Source organism: Bombus huntii, chromosome 15 (assembly GCF_024542735.1).
Source record: "Bombus huntii isolate Logan2020A chromosome 15, iyBomHunt1.1, whole genome shotgun sequence".
Taxonomy (NCBI): Eukaryota; Metazoa; Arthropoda; class Insecta; order Hymenoptera; family Apidae; genus Bombus; species Bombus huntii.
In genome coordinates, this window is record NC_066252.1 from 6711973 (window position 1) to 6731954 (window position 19982).

Consider the following 19982-nt stretch of genomic DNA (forward strand, 5'->3'; position numbering starts at 1 on the left):
ACCTTCGGAAAATTTCATGTCAGTTAAAAGTGTATTTCAGACTTAAAAATTGAAGACGTATCCAATGCAGCATTTTCTTATCGATTTTATTAACATTTACAGAATTTTAAATTTTGCCGAATTTCATATGGAAAGTACCAGCACTTTGTACCGAAGAATCATCGCAATCGTTGCAATAATCGTCTTATACACACTTCTCGTTGAAAAAAAATCTAATCCTCCTCTTCTTCAAACTATACTCCTTTTTCAACACCCAAAGACACCGAAGGACATCAAAATCCCTAAAAACGCCCGTTCACTTTTCCCCTGTTCGGTCTTCTAATTTTCTTATTTTACCAAAAATCCATAGTTCCCCGATTCTCCGTCGATACACTGGCGCTAATGACGATAATCACCGACGTCTGGCAGTCGCGTGATCGAGGGTATGAGCCGTAGGTTCTAGGAAACCGTGAGCTTGCCAACGACGAGTTTCAGGAGCGTCCAAGCCGCGTGACGCTCGTATCTAGCAAAATTCATCGACGTTTCCGGGGGCTGCGACCCCCATAGAGTCGGGAACCGCTTTCGACCCGTGGCTGATGGATCGATGAAACAGGTCGTGGAACAGTATCGTCGCCGGACACGATGCTTGACCGCCGTGCGATATCGATTCGACGACGCCAGTCCCTGGCATTCGTCGACGCGTTTCGTTTCCTTATGACCGGTCTACTGTGAATGAAAAATGCGGCGCGCGTTGCACGCAGCCAGCTTAAAATAGAATACCACCCCGTGAGATTGATGATTCGAGCCTGCCATTAGCCTCTATGGGGATTAGACTTTTCATACATGGTATCGATAATATGGGAATCGCGTGTATTGCGTTTGGTATGAAGGTGATGTTGGCTGGGAGTTTGGAGAATTTTTTTATTGTCTTTTAGTGTGTCTTTAAAATGTTGCAAATCCTGCCAAAGGACTCTTATTCGTTTCCAAAGAGTCGTCTAAGTTATACTTTAAATTCGATAAAGATACACCCTCTATATTAATTAATATGATATTGAAAATAGTTTAAAAATCACTTAAAAATTTCTACAAATCTCAAGAAATATACTTAACTGCTCACTTAACGTTTTACTTATAAATGAGATATCCTTGTTTATAAGCTATATTATACTCACCATTTTCTATTCTATTGCAAGAAAATATAAAATAGAACGCAGCGTATATACATATATATATATATACCTGTATAAGTGGGCCTTCAGTCCCATGTAACCAGTTAGTGCCGCTATTCGATAATTTTATTTACGACCTTGCTATATCGTAACCCGTATACCAGCTATCATCGTTGCGCTACCACTTCATTTATCTAAACTATGGAATTTTAATTAACGAACCTCTGTTCCAATCTACTTACCTGAATGTGAACTAACAGGCTGTGGAATTAATTATAAGTACATACTAGCGCTGAGAATCAGTAGGTAGTAACGATGTATTAGACAGCAGAGAATTACTGTTTGCCTTTCGACAGATTCAAATAAATGGAATTCTATCTTCTTGGACACAGTACCAATGTAATTAAAACGAGCAATAATGAAAATCGGACAGTTTCGATGTCTTTTCTTAATTGTGTTTCGTTGATCGCGAATGGTACTTCTACAGGTAATTCAATATTGAATTCGGTGTTAATTATTTCTAGTTGTATATTTGTCAACAGCGAATAATCAATATCCAAATTTATACGGTAATCTCGTGATTGGAAACGAAGCTTTAATTTGGATACTAAAATCTCGTTTACACGATGGCTGCGGTATTGGACACTGCAATCGCGATTAAAACGAAACGGATTAATTCGCGGCGTGTACCAGTTGGAAAATTCGGTAACGTTATTAACGATCAAGCGTACGGATTGTATCGTAAAGGGAACGTTATGAATGATAAATGTGGGCGTTACGCGCGCGAGAACGTGGTAAGGTCATTATCCTCGCGTGTGGAACATGTTCATTAAAAGGCATTCGCGCGGTTCATTCGGCTCACGTGTTGCAGTATTGTTACAAGTCCTAATAATATATATTCTCGAATAATAACATTAATAACGAAGATGATGATGAAGTAATTTGATAAGCTAACACACGACTGTAACATTAAGCGAGACACTTCAGTTTCGATATATCGTTAATTAATCTAGGGGCATTTCGCACTAAATAATTTAAAGATTACATTACGGACCTTTATGTCAAAATTTATTTTACATAATTCTAACTAAACTTTATCAGAGGCTACCTTAACCTTAGATTTGACGAAAGATGATTTTAAGATGATTTTAAAAAAAGGAAGAAACCTATTGTATCTAAATTGAAGCTCACAATTGGATGCATCGTTAATTTGACCGGGGACATTTTACATTCACTTCTCGACGTCCAAGCGACCTAAATAAAAGAATTCACAACAATATTCATCAAAGACAAAGATAAAATTCCATCTAACTACTTGACGCGCGCCAAAGTCCTACAAAACAGAAGTACCACTTGGCCAAAATAATATACGACCCTCGTACCACTTCATCAGCACCTATTCAATCTGAACTACTACCGTTACTCGTTCTAGCAACACTCCTTAACAAAATAAAGAAAAAAGGAAGAACGTCCTTAACCAAGCAATCCTTAACCAAGCAATCTGTAACCGCGAGAGGATCCTCCAACTCTCTTAACTGACGCCTACAAAAAGTCGCGTGATTTTGACACGGCCGTTAACATCCGCAGCGACATCTACTTAGACAGACGACATCGGTGACGCGGACCGTTAAACGATCTTTCTTCCAATGTCCAAAAAAAACCTTTAGTAAAAAGACAGATACCTATAGTACCGAGAGAGTAGCGGCCGAACGGAACGACACACGATCCACGGATGCCCATTCAGACTCATCAGTGCACACTGAACTTGACACCAGCACCACCAATCATTCCCTAGGCTCCGAGTCGATCTTCACACGGAAGTCTCGTGTAAGGTGCACAGTCGTAAATATCGAAGGAATCCGTGTGGCCAGGCTCGTTAATCATCATCACCGGCATCGAGACATTCATACTTGCATCTGGCCTGTGTATTTGACCGTGTGGGAGTCGGTTTACGAGCTGTGCACATCCTCGTGCTCCACCCTGCTCTTTCGTCCCGTCTCTGTTGCTCGAAGAGAACGATAATGCCGCGTACGGTTCGATAGCGGGCGTCGCGACGCCCGGCAGTCTGCCACCGTCGTTCCATTCCATCCAGTTTCGTTCGGCGTCGGGCTATCGCGCGCGCGCACACACACATACACACGTATATGTATATAGGCGTATAAGGGCGTACAGACACGTACACAGGCGCACGATAGCGCGTGTTTTCGGACGCAAGAAAGCTTCGTCGCTCTTAGATGAGCATTGGCGTCACCCCACAGAAATTCGCTCGGTTCGTTAACCCTTTGCGACGAATCGATGGGGCTTGCACCACTTTTCTATTTGCCACGACTTTATGCGCCCTGCCAGTAGGTTGTAGGGGAATTCGCGAGCTTTGGAAGTTTTCGCGTCGGGATTGTTACGAGCGATAGTTGGCAAGAACGTTCTCCTCATTTATTTCTCGCCGTGGTATTTGAGAAATGCAGTGGGAGACAGGTTATGAAAATTAATTGCATTCGTAGGATATATTTAGGTTTTTTTTCTTTTTGGTGATTAAGTCGGTTTTCGAATGATTAAGTTGGGTCGAAGAATCTTGAAAAGGTGGTATCCCTCTGGTGACGAATTTTGAAAACTAATGTGTAGATTACCTTCTAGGTCGTTCGTAGTTTAAGGACTTGTAAAAAATTAGCTTTTTGTTGCCGATTTCGAAAAAGTAATTTGTTTTAATTACCGACAGTAAAAATGCGCATGAATTTTGATGTTTAGAAACGAAATTACTAAGCAAAATCATTAGAGAAGGAATACGAAACATTCTAACCCTAAAATAGAAAATGATTGACTGCTACGATCTTCAGTCAGCACGCTTCCAAATCTCTAACCCAAAATGAAAAAAGCAACAACGGAAGGACTTTCAGTTTTGAAGTTAAGGATTTCTGTAGGATTAATGACGGATTCACGCAAGTCAAAGGGACTTTTAGTCTGGAAACGCAAAGTAAAGCGTGACAAAGAGAGATACGCCAATGGATCAAAGACGCAGGAGGCATGCGTTTGGCGAATCGGGCCGCTTTTAGACACGAATGCTGCCGTACCAGCAGCGCCATTAATTTAGCAGACGATTTGCCCCGATTAATGTCTGCGGCAGTGTGTCTCGCGCGCAAAATCCTCCGATTGTGTTCCCTACGCGGATGAAAGGGAAATGCTGATTTTCCACGGTGTCTCTTTTCACCGTCCCTCTCGTTACGCAATTAAAAAAGTGTTCCTCCACTGAGCAAACCGATTCACGGACCGTTTTAGAAGCATTCGCCGGGTGTTGTTTACGTTTTGTTGGTCCCGTTCCTCGCAACTCTTCAATGGTCCCGTTGATTCGTCACTGAGCCTTCCCAGTCAATTAGCGAACGAGCCTTTAGAATTCGAGTTGGAATTTTTAAGTAGCTCGTTTTCTTCGTCTCTTTGTATGCTTTTTCCCTTCCTCTTTCGTGCTCTTTTACTTTTTATCGGATTTTCGTTATCGAAGAGATTGATTGAAAGTATTTGACGCTTTTTGAGGTTGCAATTCAAAGTGCAATTCACGGTGGAATTATCGGAAAACGAAAGACAGATCTTCGTATATTGTAAATGTTAATAATTGTTTTTTATATCAAGTTCCTCTCTAAACCTAAGTCTGTTATTACAGCAGATAAATAAATAAATAGAAAAAGCAAGAAAGGGAGAAAATAACAGAAAAATTAGTCTTTATGTTGGGCCACACGTAATTTTGTTTCAATTACAGTTGACGTAGAAGTTATGTAATTGTAGTCGTAGCCTCTATTTCGTAAATATAGATGTTAACATACAGGAATCGAATTGGACTCTAAGATGAAAGGTAATTTAATGCGAACTTCCCAGATTTGTTTACGATCGAACGATACAAATCTGAAACTGGAGAACTTGTAAAACTCCGTAGAACTTCCGAGGAAGTATAATGTGAGAACAAAAGATTGTAAGCAACAAAAAAGTGGCAATCATAGCACGGCACTCTAAACGATTATATTCTTAGTTTCATCAAGTTAGTTGGATAGATTGTCGTCGTTGATAGGTTAGCATCGCAACCGCCTGTGCTATAACCCATGTGGCGCCAACTTTCCGGTCGTACATTGAGCATCTATAAAATAGTCGCTGTGTTGCTCGACTTCGAGTAAGAACTTTCTTTTATCAAAATTGCCGTACCCTGTCTGAAATATTTTTTTATGCGAAATAGTCCCCTTATTATATTTATTCGCCACTCTCCTATCTATACTTTCTTCAAATTATTTTTCTACCTTTATTTTATTTCTGTTCTACTTACTTGTATCCTAATACTTCTTACTCCTAAATTATCTCTTTGAATTTGACGTGGCATGTCTATTAAATTATTTAATCTCTCAGTCGCAAATCACTATTTTCCTCAACTTTCTATACTGTCTCTACTAAATTACTATTCTCCTAACCTTCCATTCTACTTATACTTGTTATACCACTCTTCAACTCTAAATTACTATTTTTCGCAACATTCTATGACCATCTTTACCGAACTACCATTCTCCCAACTCTACTTTACCTCTACCCTATCTTCTTTCAACGTACAATTTACCTAGCCTTAAATCAAACCTACGTTACCCTGTATTTCCTGCATGTCAAACACAAAGCAGCCGGAAAGACTTTTCCGATTTCTCTCGAGCAACATCCCATCAAAGTCAGAACACGACGAATCGACAGCCGAATGCAAGATTTCAATAACTCCGCCTCTTAAATGCTCCATTTCCCGGTTGCTTTGTAAAACTACAGAGAACAGTTCGATATTCCCTCGCCATTTCGTCTGGAGAAACGAGCCACGTTTCCGCGGACTTCTCCACTCGAACAGCAATAAAGTTCAATGGTGTATTTCCACTCACTGTCCTCTGAATAATGTTGAGAGCCGTTCGTCGAGCATCCATTCTCGAGGCGAGAGAATACTAAAGAGACGTGGAAAGAGAAAAGGAGACAGACGAGAACCGATCGAACGGAAGAAGCTGAAAGATAAGGAAAGGATAGGGAAAAGAGGCGGCGAGGTAACCTCTCGAAGTAGCGTGCTGGTATCGATCGACTCTTCACGGTCGACGCTCGTTATCGGTGTTTCTACGCTTTTTCTCGTTCCCTTCGTCTCCCCATCCTCGATCTCCTCTCGCCAAACTCATCTCCTCCTCGTTCTCGTTCTACCACTCGTAAACAGCGGATCGTTTCGTTCGAACTTTATATGAAAAATCCATTTCGCTGAACTATGACAGAATCCTCTGTGGAAAAGGCTTTCACAAGTTGATTCTTTTCCTCTCTCTCTCTCTCTCTTTCTCTTTTGGTTGACGTTTTTGGTAGACCTGTCAATATCTTTTTCCCTCGATCATGGGGAATGGCTAATAAAAGTGTCCTTTTTCCATGACTGACCGCCAGAGGGCAGGAGAAGCGGCTCGTTTGGGGAATTGAAAGTTCTGGCAGGTGGCTGACGGGTGGTTATTTTCTTTTTCTCCCTGATGGTTTCCTCGTTTGACGAGCCACATGAAAAGTTGTTGCACGGCGCGTGTGGTGGTACTGTACTGGGTGTTTCAATCGCGTCGTTTAGACCTGCGGTTTTCGATGTGAATGGAGCATCGGTTTCGTTTGGGGGATTGCTTTTTTTTTTTTTTTTTTTTGAAGCTTTATAAGAGGATTTTAAAGTTTCGTGTTGCTGGGATAGGATTTTTTGGGGGCTCTACAAACGATGAACGTTGCTTTCTTTGCAAACGGTTTTGAGGGTTCTTGAAGTTATCGGTATTTCTTTTAGAAGATATCGAACACTCTTCTTCTTGGAATTGGTTCTCTCTAAGAACAACTTTTGAAAGGATATCTTTCCTTTGTAGAGGATTCCTCTGCAGAAACACTTTCCTAGTATTCTCGAAATTATCAATATTCCGTTTTATAGATTTTCAAAATTAATCGCTATTATATGTTATGACAGATTATTCAAAATTTCTGATGTTATATCTCTTTATATTTCTTTTCGCGATCACTTGTTAATGATTCCCTTTAGGGATTGATATCTTAAACATTCCACAATTATCTTCCTTTCTCACAATCACCGCTCGCTTTATAAACCCCTTTTGCAAACAATCCTGAACATACGATGCCTATCAAAAATCCCCCACCCCTAACTTCCAAAGGCCTATTCATCAGTGGCTTTATAAACGATTATATACAAACGATCAATTCGTTCTGTATGTACAGCGAACAGCGATGAATTCGTTCATAAATCAATTCCATGTTATGACTGGCCTTTGTGGAGTGTTGGAAAACGTTTAACGATCGGTTTGTTTTACAGTGTCTGGCACGACAAACAAGAAAGAGGAAGAGACGGCGGTGGCCACTGTTGGTGTCACAGAGGAGGCCACCGATGTCCTGGGTACGAGATCCAGGACACGAAGCGAATCTGGCGGTGGCATAGACCTCTTGGAAGCGTTACAGCTGCACAATACAACGCGGCAGGGTGTTACACAGGTGCCAGGACTGGTTAGGTTAAAGCCAGCCTATTATCTTCAGGGTGAGTGTCGTTTACAAATTGTTTTGTCATTCGTGACAGTTTCTTGGATAGAATCGTTTCTATGGTTTCAAAGATTGTTCGTCAACATGTTTTGTATTGACTATGATCTTTATATATCATTCGCTGTAAACTGTAATCTTTGAACGAAATTGTTTGAAGAAAACAATTTACAATTATTTGAAATTAAAATATTCTTTTACGTAAATTGCAATGCGAATGTGTATAGTCGACGTCTTGATGTCGTGCAACATTGTATACTTTAGTATAAGAGACATATGACGAGCCAGAGACGTTATTTAATGCCATCGGGTTAACAGTCTATTCCGTTTACGTCAAGAGATCAATTTGAGAATCACAGTTTAAAGGTCTAGCGGAAAATCTCTAGGAGAAAGATGATTTTTAAGGTTAAATGACACTTTTAACACGTCGTTGTACTGAGAATCGCATGACGTATCAGATAAATCTTTTATTGTCCAAAGGTTAAATATGTTCGAACTTCAAGTATCATTTTCATATTTATCTTCATTTTCTCCAATATACTATACTATACAAACAACATACATTACTCCATTAGAGAAATAAAAAAGACCATCGACTATTTTTAACTTAATTTTACTTCGAACCTTCAATAATCTAATTTCGTGCAAAATATTCCACTTGTCTCAACGTTTCTCATATATAAACAACATGCGTGCTTTCATTAGACAAAGAAAAAACGCTTGTCCATTTTTTAAAAACTATTTTTATTTCCTCCGAAGACTTAAACTTAAGCGGAGAATTTGACGACTTGTGTCAATATTTGGAACGTGGCAGCTCGAAATATGGATGAAACGAGCATAAATCATATCGCGCAATTTACACTGGCGCACGGTATTGCGTGCAGATTGTACGAGACGCAGTAAATTTCGCGAGTGGTGCAGGAACCGAAACGGGTATCTGTAGAAGGTTCTCTTAACCCGAATATAGCCCTGTTTGCATATCGGAGAGTCGTTTTGTCCGCGTGCTATCTTCCTATAGAATTTTGCGACCGGTAATCATCGTCAGTCATAAAGTTGATTATTACTTCTTGCGTATCGCGTGTTACCTCGCCCTCCTTTTTTGTATTCGCCAGTGGAAACATATGTAGGCGCTTTGCGATTTTATGTATATATCATTGAAGGTTAGAACTATATTTGTGAAGGGTCAGAGTTATCAATATGTTACTGTGAGGTATAATAAAGTTACAGTTCTCTTATTGTTATTTTGTGATCGAAGATGAACGATCGACGATTAGAGGTCACAAAAATGTAAGATCGTATTCTTTTAATGTCAAGAAGTTATCGAGGTTCAAGCACATAAGCTACATTTTTGACTAAACTTTGATCAAAATTAAAATATGTTTCGTTAATAACAGAAATTAATTTTAGCGCCTAGATAATATAAATTACGTTTTTTTTTTTTTGGATCACTGTGTACATGGAGACTTGAATGGAATGAAATAGCGATTATACAGGAAATTTCGTTAAATTTAATCGTGTGTTCATCAAGGGGCTATTTTCAGTAAAAGTGTGTAAAAAAAGAAAAAATGTCAAAATCTAGAATTAAAACGATTTGCAAACAAGTCAGAACAGAGTAAAGGGTGTAGCCGTATGATCTTTGAGGTTATGTAATGAGTTAATATCAAAGATAAAAATGCTACATTCGAAATAACACGGTATTTGATCGAATCAGATTTAGTTAAGGAAAACCCATGAATTTTCTATTCTATTCAAGTTTTATCTCGTCAATGAAATTCTTTCATGTATGAAATTTTTCCAATTACTCTCGAAAAAGCGTTTTAATTTCTCGGAACGGAACGAATTCGTGCGATACAGTGATCAACTGGAAAAACAATTGGCCCTGATCAGTTGAACCGTGATGGTTACATAACGACTGATTAATCGATATTGTGAAAGGTCAGTTTCATAGCCGCGTCGTCTCCATTGGCAGACCTCCAGAGGGAATTCCCTCGTGGTCTGCGAGTATCGATTGTCCTTTCAAGTTTCGAGCGAATTGACCCGGCATTTTCACGGCATTTCCGGCTTTTAACTCTATGAACGTGCAACAGCAATTCTCTTCTTTCCATCATGCGATAATCCTTTTTAAGGTTATGTAACAGTTTTTAATCAGTTAATGTATATGTTTGGTCCGCAGGCTCACGATATTAGATAATATAATCTATCTATCGTATTTTTAATATAACATATCTTACGCTATCGATATTCTAATATTTTACATATCGATACGACATTTGATCCCATGATTCCCTTCATTTGAAACTGACATATTTGAGTTCTATGAGCCAAAAGGAAAGAGGAAAGAAAATGAGTCAATTTAAAGTCCCCTAAAACGAAGTTTAGTTCTACGTTCCACATGAAATCGAGAATATGCTGACACCCTGTATAGCGAATAAATACCCGACCTCCCCTTGCCCCGAACATCCGACATCAGAGAAACGTGCACACAGCCGTGGCTAAAAGCGTGGGCGACGGTGCAACGTCCGCGAAAAGCGAGCATAGAATGGGGGGTGGTTGGCCCAAGGGCGACAGCAGGGGTTTCCCCGAAAGAAATTTCAATTACCGGCCCGGTCTGCACCCTCAGTCGATGGTTTCGCGGAAGTAACTGAACGTTCTTTGCGGTTTGCAACATCGAACCAAAGGGAACCCTCTTTTTCTCTTGCTTTCCTTTCGTCACTGCAACCCCTTGCACAACCCTATTTTCGCTCGTTTCTCTGTCTTCGCGTGTGAGCGTTTTTACGAGTCGAAATCGTCGATGTTATTCGACTGAGACGTTCCTTGCCTCAATATGAGTTCTTGGCAGACGATCATGATTGTTTTTAAAGTTTGCTTGCATTGGGATCCAGAAAATGGTTTATAGAATTGCGAGTGGTTGTAACGGAGAATCTTAAAGAATGACGAATCATTTGATTATTCTGCTTGAGTCAGGAGTGTTTGGTTATAGTGGTTGTTCTTGGCACAGCTGAATCTGAGGTACAGTTATCACAGTTGATATATGGGACGAATGAATCATTTTAGTGTTTTGGTTAAACCAATATGGAATCAATGAACTACTTTATTATCTAATTTGAATCGGAATAGATAATTTGTAGTACATATTTCTGATGTTGAGGTACGACATGAAGAGATTTTATAGTTATTTAGTTTGAGTCAGAGAAATTAGGATTGAATAACGCAATTATGAATGAGGTATGAAGCAACTATTTCGTTTGGCTTGATTTAGAAAAATGAGGCTATGATACTCAATTTAGCAATACAGTTATGATTGACATACAGGATAAATGACCTTTCTGTTAGTAATCAATTTTATGGTATAGTTAAGGTTAGGTACTATATGTCCCATTGCTTTGCTATTGACTATTGACTTCAGTTATACATTTCTGTTTCAAATACAAGGTGAATTAGTCATTTTACTATTTACTTTAGGTCATAAGTATTTGTTCGTAATAATTAATTCTCCTGTACAGTTAAGGTTAGGTTCTTTGTGAAGATTTTAAATAACATCATATGGTAAAATCGATACTTCATTTATTATTTTTCCATTACACACGTGTTTGTTCACTTAGTTCTTATTTTTCTTGTCACGTGTTAACCCTCGATAAATATCCTTTTGGACAGTGGATTGAGGAAGAGGAAGCATCCCCAAAATTCAGTTCATTCAGTTCGTATTGGGAGACCATTGTAATCACTGAACAAAGGATTCGAACGATATACACTGACACGTGTCAGAGTTTTCTCTGAACACGGAAAACAAGATTTCATGATCCCCCTTTTGTAGTTCGATGGGGAACCAGAACCACTCTGGTCCTAAAATTGCTTGACCCCATGTCTATCCCATCTGAGGGGAATACCCGATCTAATCTATACGCTGTTTATTTGCGAAACGAATAACTTTCTCGCCGACTATCCTCGCAGATGCTAAATTATTGCTGGCTACTGGTTTAGGATCCCCCTTTGATCACTCTTCCGTGTTATCGATTTCGAATATGGGAATCTGGCCGAATTAGATTTGTATCGGTGAATTGTATTTGCATCTTAATGTGAAACATCTCGCAAATTCTTCACGAATTTTGTATTTATAGACGATGTTTGGTCTTGAGCAAATTTAAGCGAAGTAGCATTTAACTAGAGGTTAGAATTTCTATAGGTTTGGGTTGTCTAATCGAAACAATCACGCTGTTCCAATCACAAACATTTTGAAAACCAGTCAGATGAAACATTGCATAAACACTCGTATAAACATTGCAGCTTTCATTTTTCACGTTCAACATAGATGAATCACCTGCCATGCACATCCAGAGTATAATAGTGTAAATTCGCCTTAATCTACCTTCATCTTCTACATCGTCCGTTCAGTGTCACCGACCAGAAGTCATCGATACGTGTGCCAGTTGGTGCAAAACGATTACGTACGGCTTAAAAGGGTCTGTTACGTGCACTTACCCGTTAACAAACCATGGACCTGGATAATTGAACGTGGTATAGCGTTCGATGGCCCTCGGGTGTACATTATAGGCCCTTGGTGTCTGGTTACTTTTTATTAAGGCTCGCGCGCCGCGTCTGAAACTCGAGGCCCATGCGAGAAGCCTGGCGCATGCGCGCTGCATTCATGCGTGGCGACACACCGATCCTTAGGGCAGACGCGCAATCGCCGCGGGCCCCGTCCGATTACACGGTTCGCTGGCGAGGCCCACGCGAACAATTAATTCTGCCAGTGAGCTTAATCGAACAACGAAGGATCAGCTTTGCACAGGAACCACGCTTTATCCCGCTTCCAGCGAAACTTTATCGCTCGTGCCTTGTTCCAGCTAATGAGCCATCGTACCGTGCAAAAGGTGTCGTCTTACAGCCGGTGTAGATGGCGTGACTAGGGTATAACTCTAGTGGAATTAATGGGCGAATATGTACACGCAATATGACCTTTTTCTCTTCTATTTATATCATGATTAGAAACTTACGAGAAGTATTATAGAATTTGAAGTTTAATGTAAGGTTAGAATTTAATCAAAGCTTCTTAAATGTTTTAAATATGTAGAATAGTAAAATTAAATTTGCAAGTAAAAAACCGACTTTCTATTGGTTTTCGATCGTTAAAATTTTTTATACATTTTGATAAATCTCGGATTATATAGGATTAAATAAGATAATTGATATATTATCGCGTATATTATCTAATTTCTATGGGAGGGATCGTACAGAGATCTTTGAGATAGAGATATTAAAGTTTGTTGGAATTTTCCTGGACGTAACGGATGAAGCAATTGTGATCCCCAACAATCGAATTCCCATGTCCACGAGATTACGTAACTATGCGAGCAGGAACCGTGAATGAGACTAATCGATGCGACCCACCAAAAATTTCGGTTGACCTACATACGAGGTCTGTGAATCCTTCCCTTGTCGAGCCGAACAATGTTCCCGAACTTCTACCAGTCCTATTCTATGATGGATCGCATCTAGCAGACTTTACAAGTAGTTTTATCTATTGTGGCCAACTTGCGAAACTCTACTTAGGTGGTAGCACTGGCAAACTTGGCCAAATCCTTACTATGATCAACATCAATCATTCCGGTTTCCTTTGTTTCTTATTCCTTTATTTTACCACTATATTTACCACTATATATTAATTAAATTACAAACTTTTTGTCTTTGAGTGTGCACATCACTCGCGCTGCAATATATTATATTGTATGCTGATAGCCCACTACTAGAGACAAAAGAAAAATTGACGCTTAAATGATACGAAGAGACAACATTGCTTAATGAATCAGAAGTTGTATTTTATTTCCTGTAGCAAAATACAGAAATTATAATTATGAAAATGTCTACTACAAAAGTTACTAGCACTTGCTTTAAACTTTTCTTTATCTACCATATTTACTTCTAGAATTTAATTCTATTTGAATTACAAATTTTCTTACAAGCCTATATTCGTGCATAATCGTTTTCTTGAAATGAAATTACATCGTCGGAGTTATTAGTAGCGATATCACAGAATGGCAGAGTGGGTCGCAGGAATGATTGAGTTTTACTACTTCAGGCGAGGAGAGGGAGCTCCGACTGAACGAGGCGAGTTTCAAACAAGCGGCCACGCTACTCCGGCAGGTTCCGGAATTCACTATAGCCGCCGCTCTGCGACAAGAGGAGGCCAATTCCGGGACGATCGTCGCCTTTTCACATGGGAACAATAGGTAGGGATCACGCGTAATTTCGTTCCTCTCATTTCATTCGCGATTCAAAGCGACCCCGTCGTGGTGGCGTTCATGCGATGCACAAACAGAGTATGGCGTAAAATCCCTTTATTTCGCTTATTGACGCTTTTATTTCGCTTCTTTTCACTTTTTCTGTTTTTTCTTTATGGAAAAACTAAATGTTATGAAATCAAATGATGGTCCGAATTTACATCGACGATCAATATTTTTTGCTTTTTGCGAATCAGGTTAGATACAGATAAATCATTTAGAAGAAATTTATTTATTTTCATATTTTTCAGTTTTCGTTGCTTCGATGTATAGAATCGACCTTATAAATAACCCCTATATATTTTGGGGCATTCTATACGTATTCCTTCTATCTTTTTTTACTATTTTACATTTCTTCTAATCTTCTCTTTCGTTTATTTTTGGAATGAACAGCTCTAATTTGAAATAAAGTCAGTTACTCTTCATCAGGATTAAAAATATCTTAGTTTATTAAAAAACTAACTTCATTTTTAATAACATAACTTGCCTTACTTTTAATAGAATCTTTTAATAAACTGGAAGTGAGTCTTCTGAATACCATTTCATCCTGCCTACTATATTTTTACTTTCTTAAAATAACGAAATAGAATGAGCGAAGGATATTAGTCAGAAGTGGCTAAACCTTCCATTTTGTCCCAGTCGATTGAAGACGTAGTTACGATCGGAAAACGAGTTAGCGGGGTGTAATAGAATCGACCAACTGAAAAAGGTAGAAAAACACATTCTTAAGGAAATTACTGTGTCAATTGTTGAGTCGGGAACGAAGGAGAGCACTTAACCTCAAAGTAGTTGCACCCTCTGTTGGAACGCGAGTAGCGAAGTCTAGTCGTTTTGACCTGGCTGACACAAATTGGATGTATGCACCTACGTGTCTGCGTATTTAGACAGTAATTAACACGCTTCGTCAAGCAGAAACCACTGTCAGAGTTTAAGCGGAATTAATTGTTGATTTGATGTCCCTACGACTCGTAAATCTGATCTAGAGATTTTCATGAATCGGAGTTTAACCTAAATCTGTAATCTTTTACATATCTTATACGATATTAAATATTTCCTGGAACTGGAATGTCGATTACATTTATTATCAAGGACAGTGTGCTAATGTCGATGTGTTCCACATTAGAGCCCGTTATAGACGATAAGCGTGAAACGGAAATTGCGGTACACACACGCCATCAACTCTATTCTGATTCAATCACGTAATCTATTTAATTCCGTGTACACGTATCAATTAAGAGGCCGTATCTGATTTTAATCGACCTACAGACGCGGCTCGTGTACCACATTCTGTAATTGCATTATTGAACCGCTTGGTCTGCTAGGTTGCTATTAAATAATTTCATGCGATTAAGTAACCAGTATCTAGTAAATTTCTAGTAACAGAGATTTAATCTTATAACCCGAGTCAAATCCAATTATACTATAGCCACACACAATTTATACCAAATCCTAACCTAAATCAGGAGAAATAGTAAAACACGAAGTATCACTTTAATGAATGCTAAAATAATAAAATATCCCTAGTGAAAGTTAATTTGAAATTATTCTCATAATCGCTCGATAATATATATGACCAACTACTTAAATATTTACTAGTTATTAGAATAAAATAGAATGACCAGTAACTTCAATGACTTGGGATTCGATCAGACTGTTTTTTATGTATCCGCAGATATTTGGAGCTGCAGAGCAGCGGCCGTAAGGACGAGCTTCGACTTCACTACGTATCGCGCCGGGACGGTAGCGTTCACGTGGAGGCGTTTCCTTTCCGTCTGGCCGACGCCGCCTGGCACAAGGTCGCCCTCAGTGTAAGCGGCTCGCAGGTCGAGCTGCTCGTCGACTGTCATCCCTTGTACAGGCGGCTGCTTAGGCCTGGACCACCTGACACCAATTTCACTCTGCCACAGCTTCAACTTTGGGTTGGACAGAGAAACGCCAGGCACTTTCTCTTTAAGGTACGACCTCCTCTTCTTCTTAATTCTGTTTCTCTTACCCACATTTCCGTCCTAAAATCTCAACACTTAGAAGTCTTATCTTTTATTTTTAGCAAGACTTGATAAAATACAAATATAACTTTCCTAAGGTCCTTCAGCAAGGTTATACTTTCCTTCGATACAATTCTAATTACTATTCTAATTGATCAGAGACGAAAAATAAAAAACGGAATGTAATTATAATCTTTTAAGAATTTGAAATTTCAATCAACTGAGATAAGTTCGTACGATTGTCGCGCCACAGGGTGCTTTGCAGGATGTGCAGTTGATACCAGGCCCCCATGGCTACCTGTCACAGTGTCCTCAGCTCGATTCATCATGTCCCACTTGCGGTCAATTTTCTATATTACAAAACACGGTGGAACAGCTGATGCATAACCTTAACGAGCTGACGCATAGGGTGAGTAGTCAGCAGTGGTCTGGTTAAATTTGTTAGAATTATGACTGGACTGTGGATCTTTATACGCATTAATATTTCTGAATATAATTGAGAATATTTCTGGTCAAAGAAATCCTCCTATCCAAAGGATCTCCATCAGAGAAAGTAGGGAAAGTTGAGTCAGTTACAGTAGGGAAAGCTGTATCAGTTAATTTGTAGGTTGGCTTTTAAAACTGTTCTATAGATATTTAAATATCTGCCTAATTTAGGGGTTTACTTGAAAAGTCCCTAGACAATCGTTGTATTCGCTTATTCGCGTCCTTCCTTTTAGCTAGCCGCTGCAGAGGGCAGGATAAGCAGAGTGGAGGAGTGCGAGTGCCAAAAATCATGCAGGGCAAACGGCACCGTCCACGAGGATGGTGCGACCTGGGAGAAGGGCTGCCAACAATGTTCCTGCGTTCATGGGGAGATCGAGTGCAGACCGACACCCTGTGCACCTGTCACCTGCAAGAATCCTGTCATTTCTCAGGGACAGTGCTGTCCCACCTGCTTAAGTATGTATTCTATTTCACTCAAATTGTAATTCTAATCTCTGTATAATGCTTAAGTCTTAATTTGCAGATTTCTAAAGATTAATTTAATTGCATAATTACGAAAGTTCAATTCCGTGTAACTGTCAAATCTTAATTTTCGTATTATCTAAATTGTGGAAATAGCTTCAGACCAGTTTGCAAATCCATTTTTCACCTATTATTTACTAATGGTCTCTGATTAATTATTATCCTTAGAACAATGTTATTTGCACGGAGTTATTTACGATCACGGTGAGAAAGTTTCGCCGAAACAGTGCGTAGAATGTGACTGTTTCGATGGCAGCTTCACCTGTCAGAGGTTCGATACGGAAACAAGATGTCCGCCACTGCCCTGTCCACCGAGTGAGCAGATTAGTGTGGCAGAAGAATGCTGCAAGTTCTGTCCAGGTACAGTTATCCACACAAGCATATTTCGAATAACTAAATATTTTATGATACTTATTATATTGATCAATATTCTTCGGTGTTTATGACAATTCATGAACGTCCAGCTGACAGTAAATCACGATCTTACATGTTTAGCGGACGATGATAATATTTAATTACTCAGTGACGTTTATTTTAACATTCTAATAAAAAATCATTTATAAAATTTCGCTTGTACCATACAGTATTCGATTAACCTATTAATTGTACAATCCGTGGAGAAAACATTGATAATATTAAAAATATCGAAAGGTACTAGTTCTAGTAACATAATGGAATTAAAAAAGATAATAAATTAATTAATGCCAGAAATTCCCAATTTCTTACTTTTCACGCTTCCTTGATTTAAATGCTCTTTACGTAGTCATAAATCAATTAAAATTTTGCCAAGGATTGTACTCAATGCTATAATTCAGCCATAATTCAGCATTAAAACCCCATAACTACTAGTAAACAAAACGCTGCATGTCATTCCATGGTACTCACATTATATACGAAAATATCCCTGGAAGAAAATTCCGCTATATTCTGCTATCATATAAAAGCATGTCGAATGGCATGTAAGACGAGCAAACTAAACTGAGCCTGACGTCGAAAAGAACCTGATCCAATGCCAATAATCGAATGTTCTAACTGTCTTTGCATCCGCCTGGCTAACCCAATTTAACCAGGGGTGGACTACTGCGCGAAGGGCCACAAGTGTCACGCTAACGCGTCCTGCCTGAACCTGCAGACAACGTACGCCTGCCACTGCGATATCGGTTTCCAGGGGGATGGTCATAACTGTCACGGTACCTAATGCTTCTCTAACTTCTCTCTCTCTCTCTCTTCATGTTTCTATTTCTCATGCTCCTTTTCTTTATGTCGACGTTTGGAGCTTTGTTCGAATTAGTTAAGTTGCTCGAATTCAAGCTACTTGATTCGAGTAACTTGATTAATCTGAACGGCGCTTAACAACCTTCAGTTCGATCGAACTTACCGAGATGGCAGGTTGATCGCGATGCTTCGCGTCGATCGATCCTCTGCCGTAAAATATGTAGAGGATCGATGTTGGTGCACACGTGGCCAATCCCAACATGTTTGCTTACTCGTGGCTTTGTCGATGGTCACGTCGAACAGCCAGGTCGTCGACGATTGTGGTTACAGAATTGCGGTAACATGGTTGCGTTCATATCTCTGTTACAGTCAGATTAGAATCGGCTTTCGCCTTATTGTCTGTAGATAACTATTCGAAATTCGTGTTGATAGGCGGTTTAATTAGTTTCAAAAGAGCATCGTGCGATAACGTGTATTCATAGTTTACGCACGCATTAAAATAAGGTACACGCAAACGTCTTCGCAATTCTATAATGAAACTAAATATATTCATCTCTCAAAGCTATTTTTTGGTCCTTGGAAGGTTATCACCATCGCTTTGAACTTTAAGTGATCTTGAAGAAAATGTTCACAAAATTACCAAATTAAAGTTGTTTATAAGAGTCCATCACTCAGATGGTTTATTAAGTTACAAAGTTACCACTAAATTTGTTTGTAAGCTATATTTGCTCAAGGTCATCTGAAAGTCCACCTAACAGAGGAAATTAATTTGGAATAATTAAATAAATGCTTTGGCACCACAGATATAGATGAATGCAAGCAGCAAGGTGGTTCTGAGGGGCATCACTGTAACGCAAACACAAAATGTGTGAACGTGATCGGTTCTTATACGTGCGAGTGTCTTCCGGGTTATCACAGAGTAGACAAGTTCAACTGTGCCGAGCTAGATGAATGTGCGACTGGTCATCATGCGTGCGACGAACACGCCACCTGCGTCAACACTGCGGGAAGTTACTATTGCATCTGCAAGGATGGCTACACTGGCGATGGTTACACGTGCAAACGTATGTTTGTTTCTTTAACCTTCTTTTTATTTTCCTACGTTAACTTATCCTAAAGATTTTCCCTGTTTTTATCACATCTGATTTTGGTCAAATATGATTAAGTAAAGAAAAGGAAATAAAATATTCAGTTTAAAAAAGAATTATATTCTTTTAGAATGGCTCAAACCTAGAGAATCAGAAAGGCGAAATAATTCCTATACGCCATTATAAGAATACCTTCTTTGTTCTTTTCAGCTGTCTGCAATCAGACCTGTCAAAATGGTGGCGAGTGCGTGGCGCCAGGAAGGTGTTCCTGTCGACGTGGTTATATCGGCAACAGTTGTGAACTAGATCTTGACGAGTGTGCGAGTGATTTGCATCGATGCCATCAATCGTCGACTTGTTTCAATATGCCCGGTTGGTACTACTGTCGTTGCAAGCCAGGTTACAGAAGCGCCCTCCACGATAGTACTCAGGGTACGCAGTGTGTCGACATCGACGAGTGCAACGATCAAACGATCGAAAGGAGGCACACCTGTCATCCTAGTGCTAAATGTGTCAATACCGAAGGAGGTTATGAATGTGTTTGTCCACTTCAGGAGGACAATCGCACTATGGAGGAATGTAGGCTGAGTAAGTGTATATTTTCGTGTAGAAATGTAATATTACATCTTAATTTATTTTACCGTCTTCTTTCAAGAATAGTTTACTTTTTGTCAAGTATACAAAGTATTCGTTGTTCATTGAACTTCAATGAGAAGAGTT

General features: G+C 39.3%; 1 protein-coding gene and 1 long non-coding RNA gene across 12 annotated transcripts in view; one reads left to right on the plus strand and one right to left on the minus strand.

The window, feature by feature from the left end:
• LOC126873646 (protein kinase C-binding protein NELL1-like) overlaps positions 1-19982 on the plus strand; it is a 90657-nt gene that overhangs the window by 55267 nt on the left and 15408 nt on the right. For 3 of the 4 annotated variants that reach the window (XM_050634720.1, XM_050634721.1, XM_050634722.1), the window contains exons 2-10: positions 7471-7689; positions 13765-13915; positions 15639-15921; positions 16205-16360; positions 16671-16893; positions 17128-17319; positions 18030-18149; positions 18978-19238; positions 19473-19850. In XM_050634720.1, the coding sequence (XP_050490677.1) occupies positions 7471-7689; positions 13765-13915; positions 15639-15921; positions 16205-16360; positions 16671-16893; positions 17128-17319; positions 18030-18149; positions 18978-19238; positions 19473-19850 (1983 nt within the window). The remainder of the gene's footprint in view (positions 1-7470; positions 7690-13764; positions 13916-15638; positions 15922-16204; positions 16361-16670; positions 16894-17127; positions 17320-18029; positions 18150-18977; positions 19239-19472; positions 19851-19982) is intronic. The other variant, XM_050634723.1, reaches the window with a different exon arrangement.
• Positions 1-19982, minus strand: part of LOC126873677 (uncharacterized) — a 50722-nt gene that overhangs the window by 23655 nt on the left and 7085 nt on the right. The window lies entirely within an intron of this gene.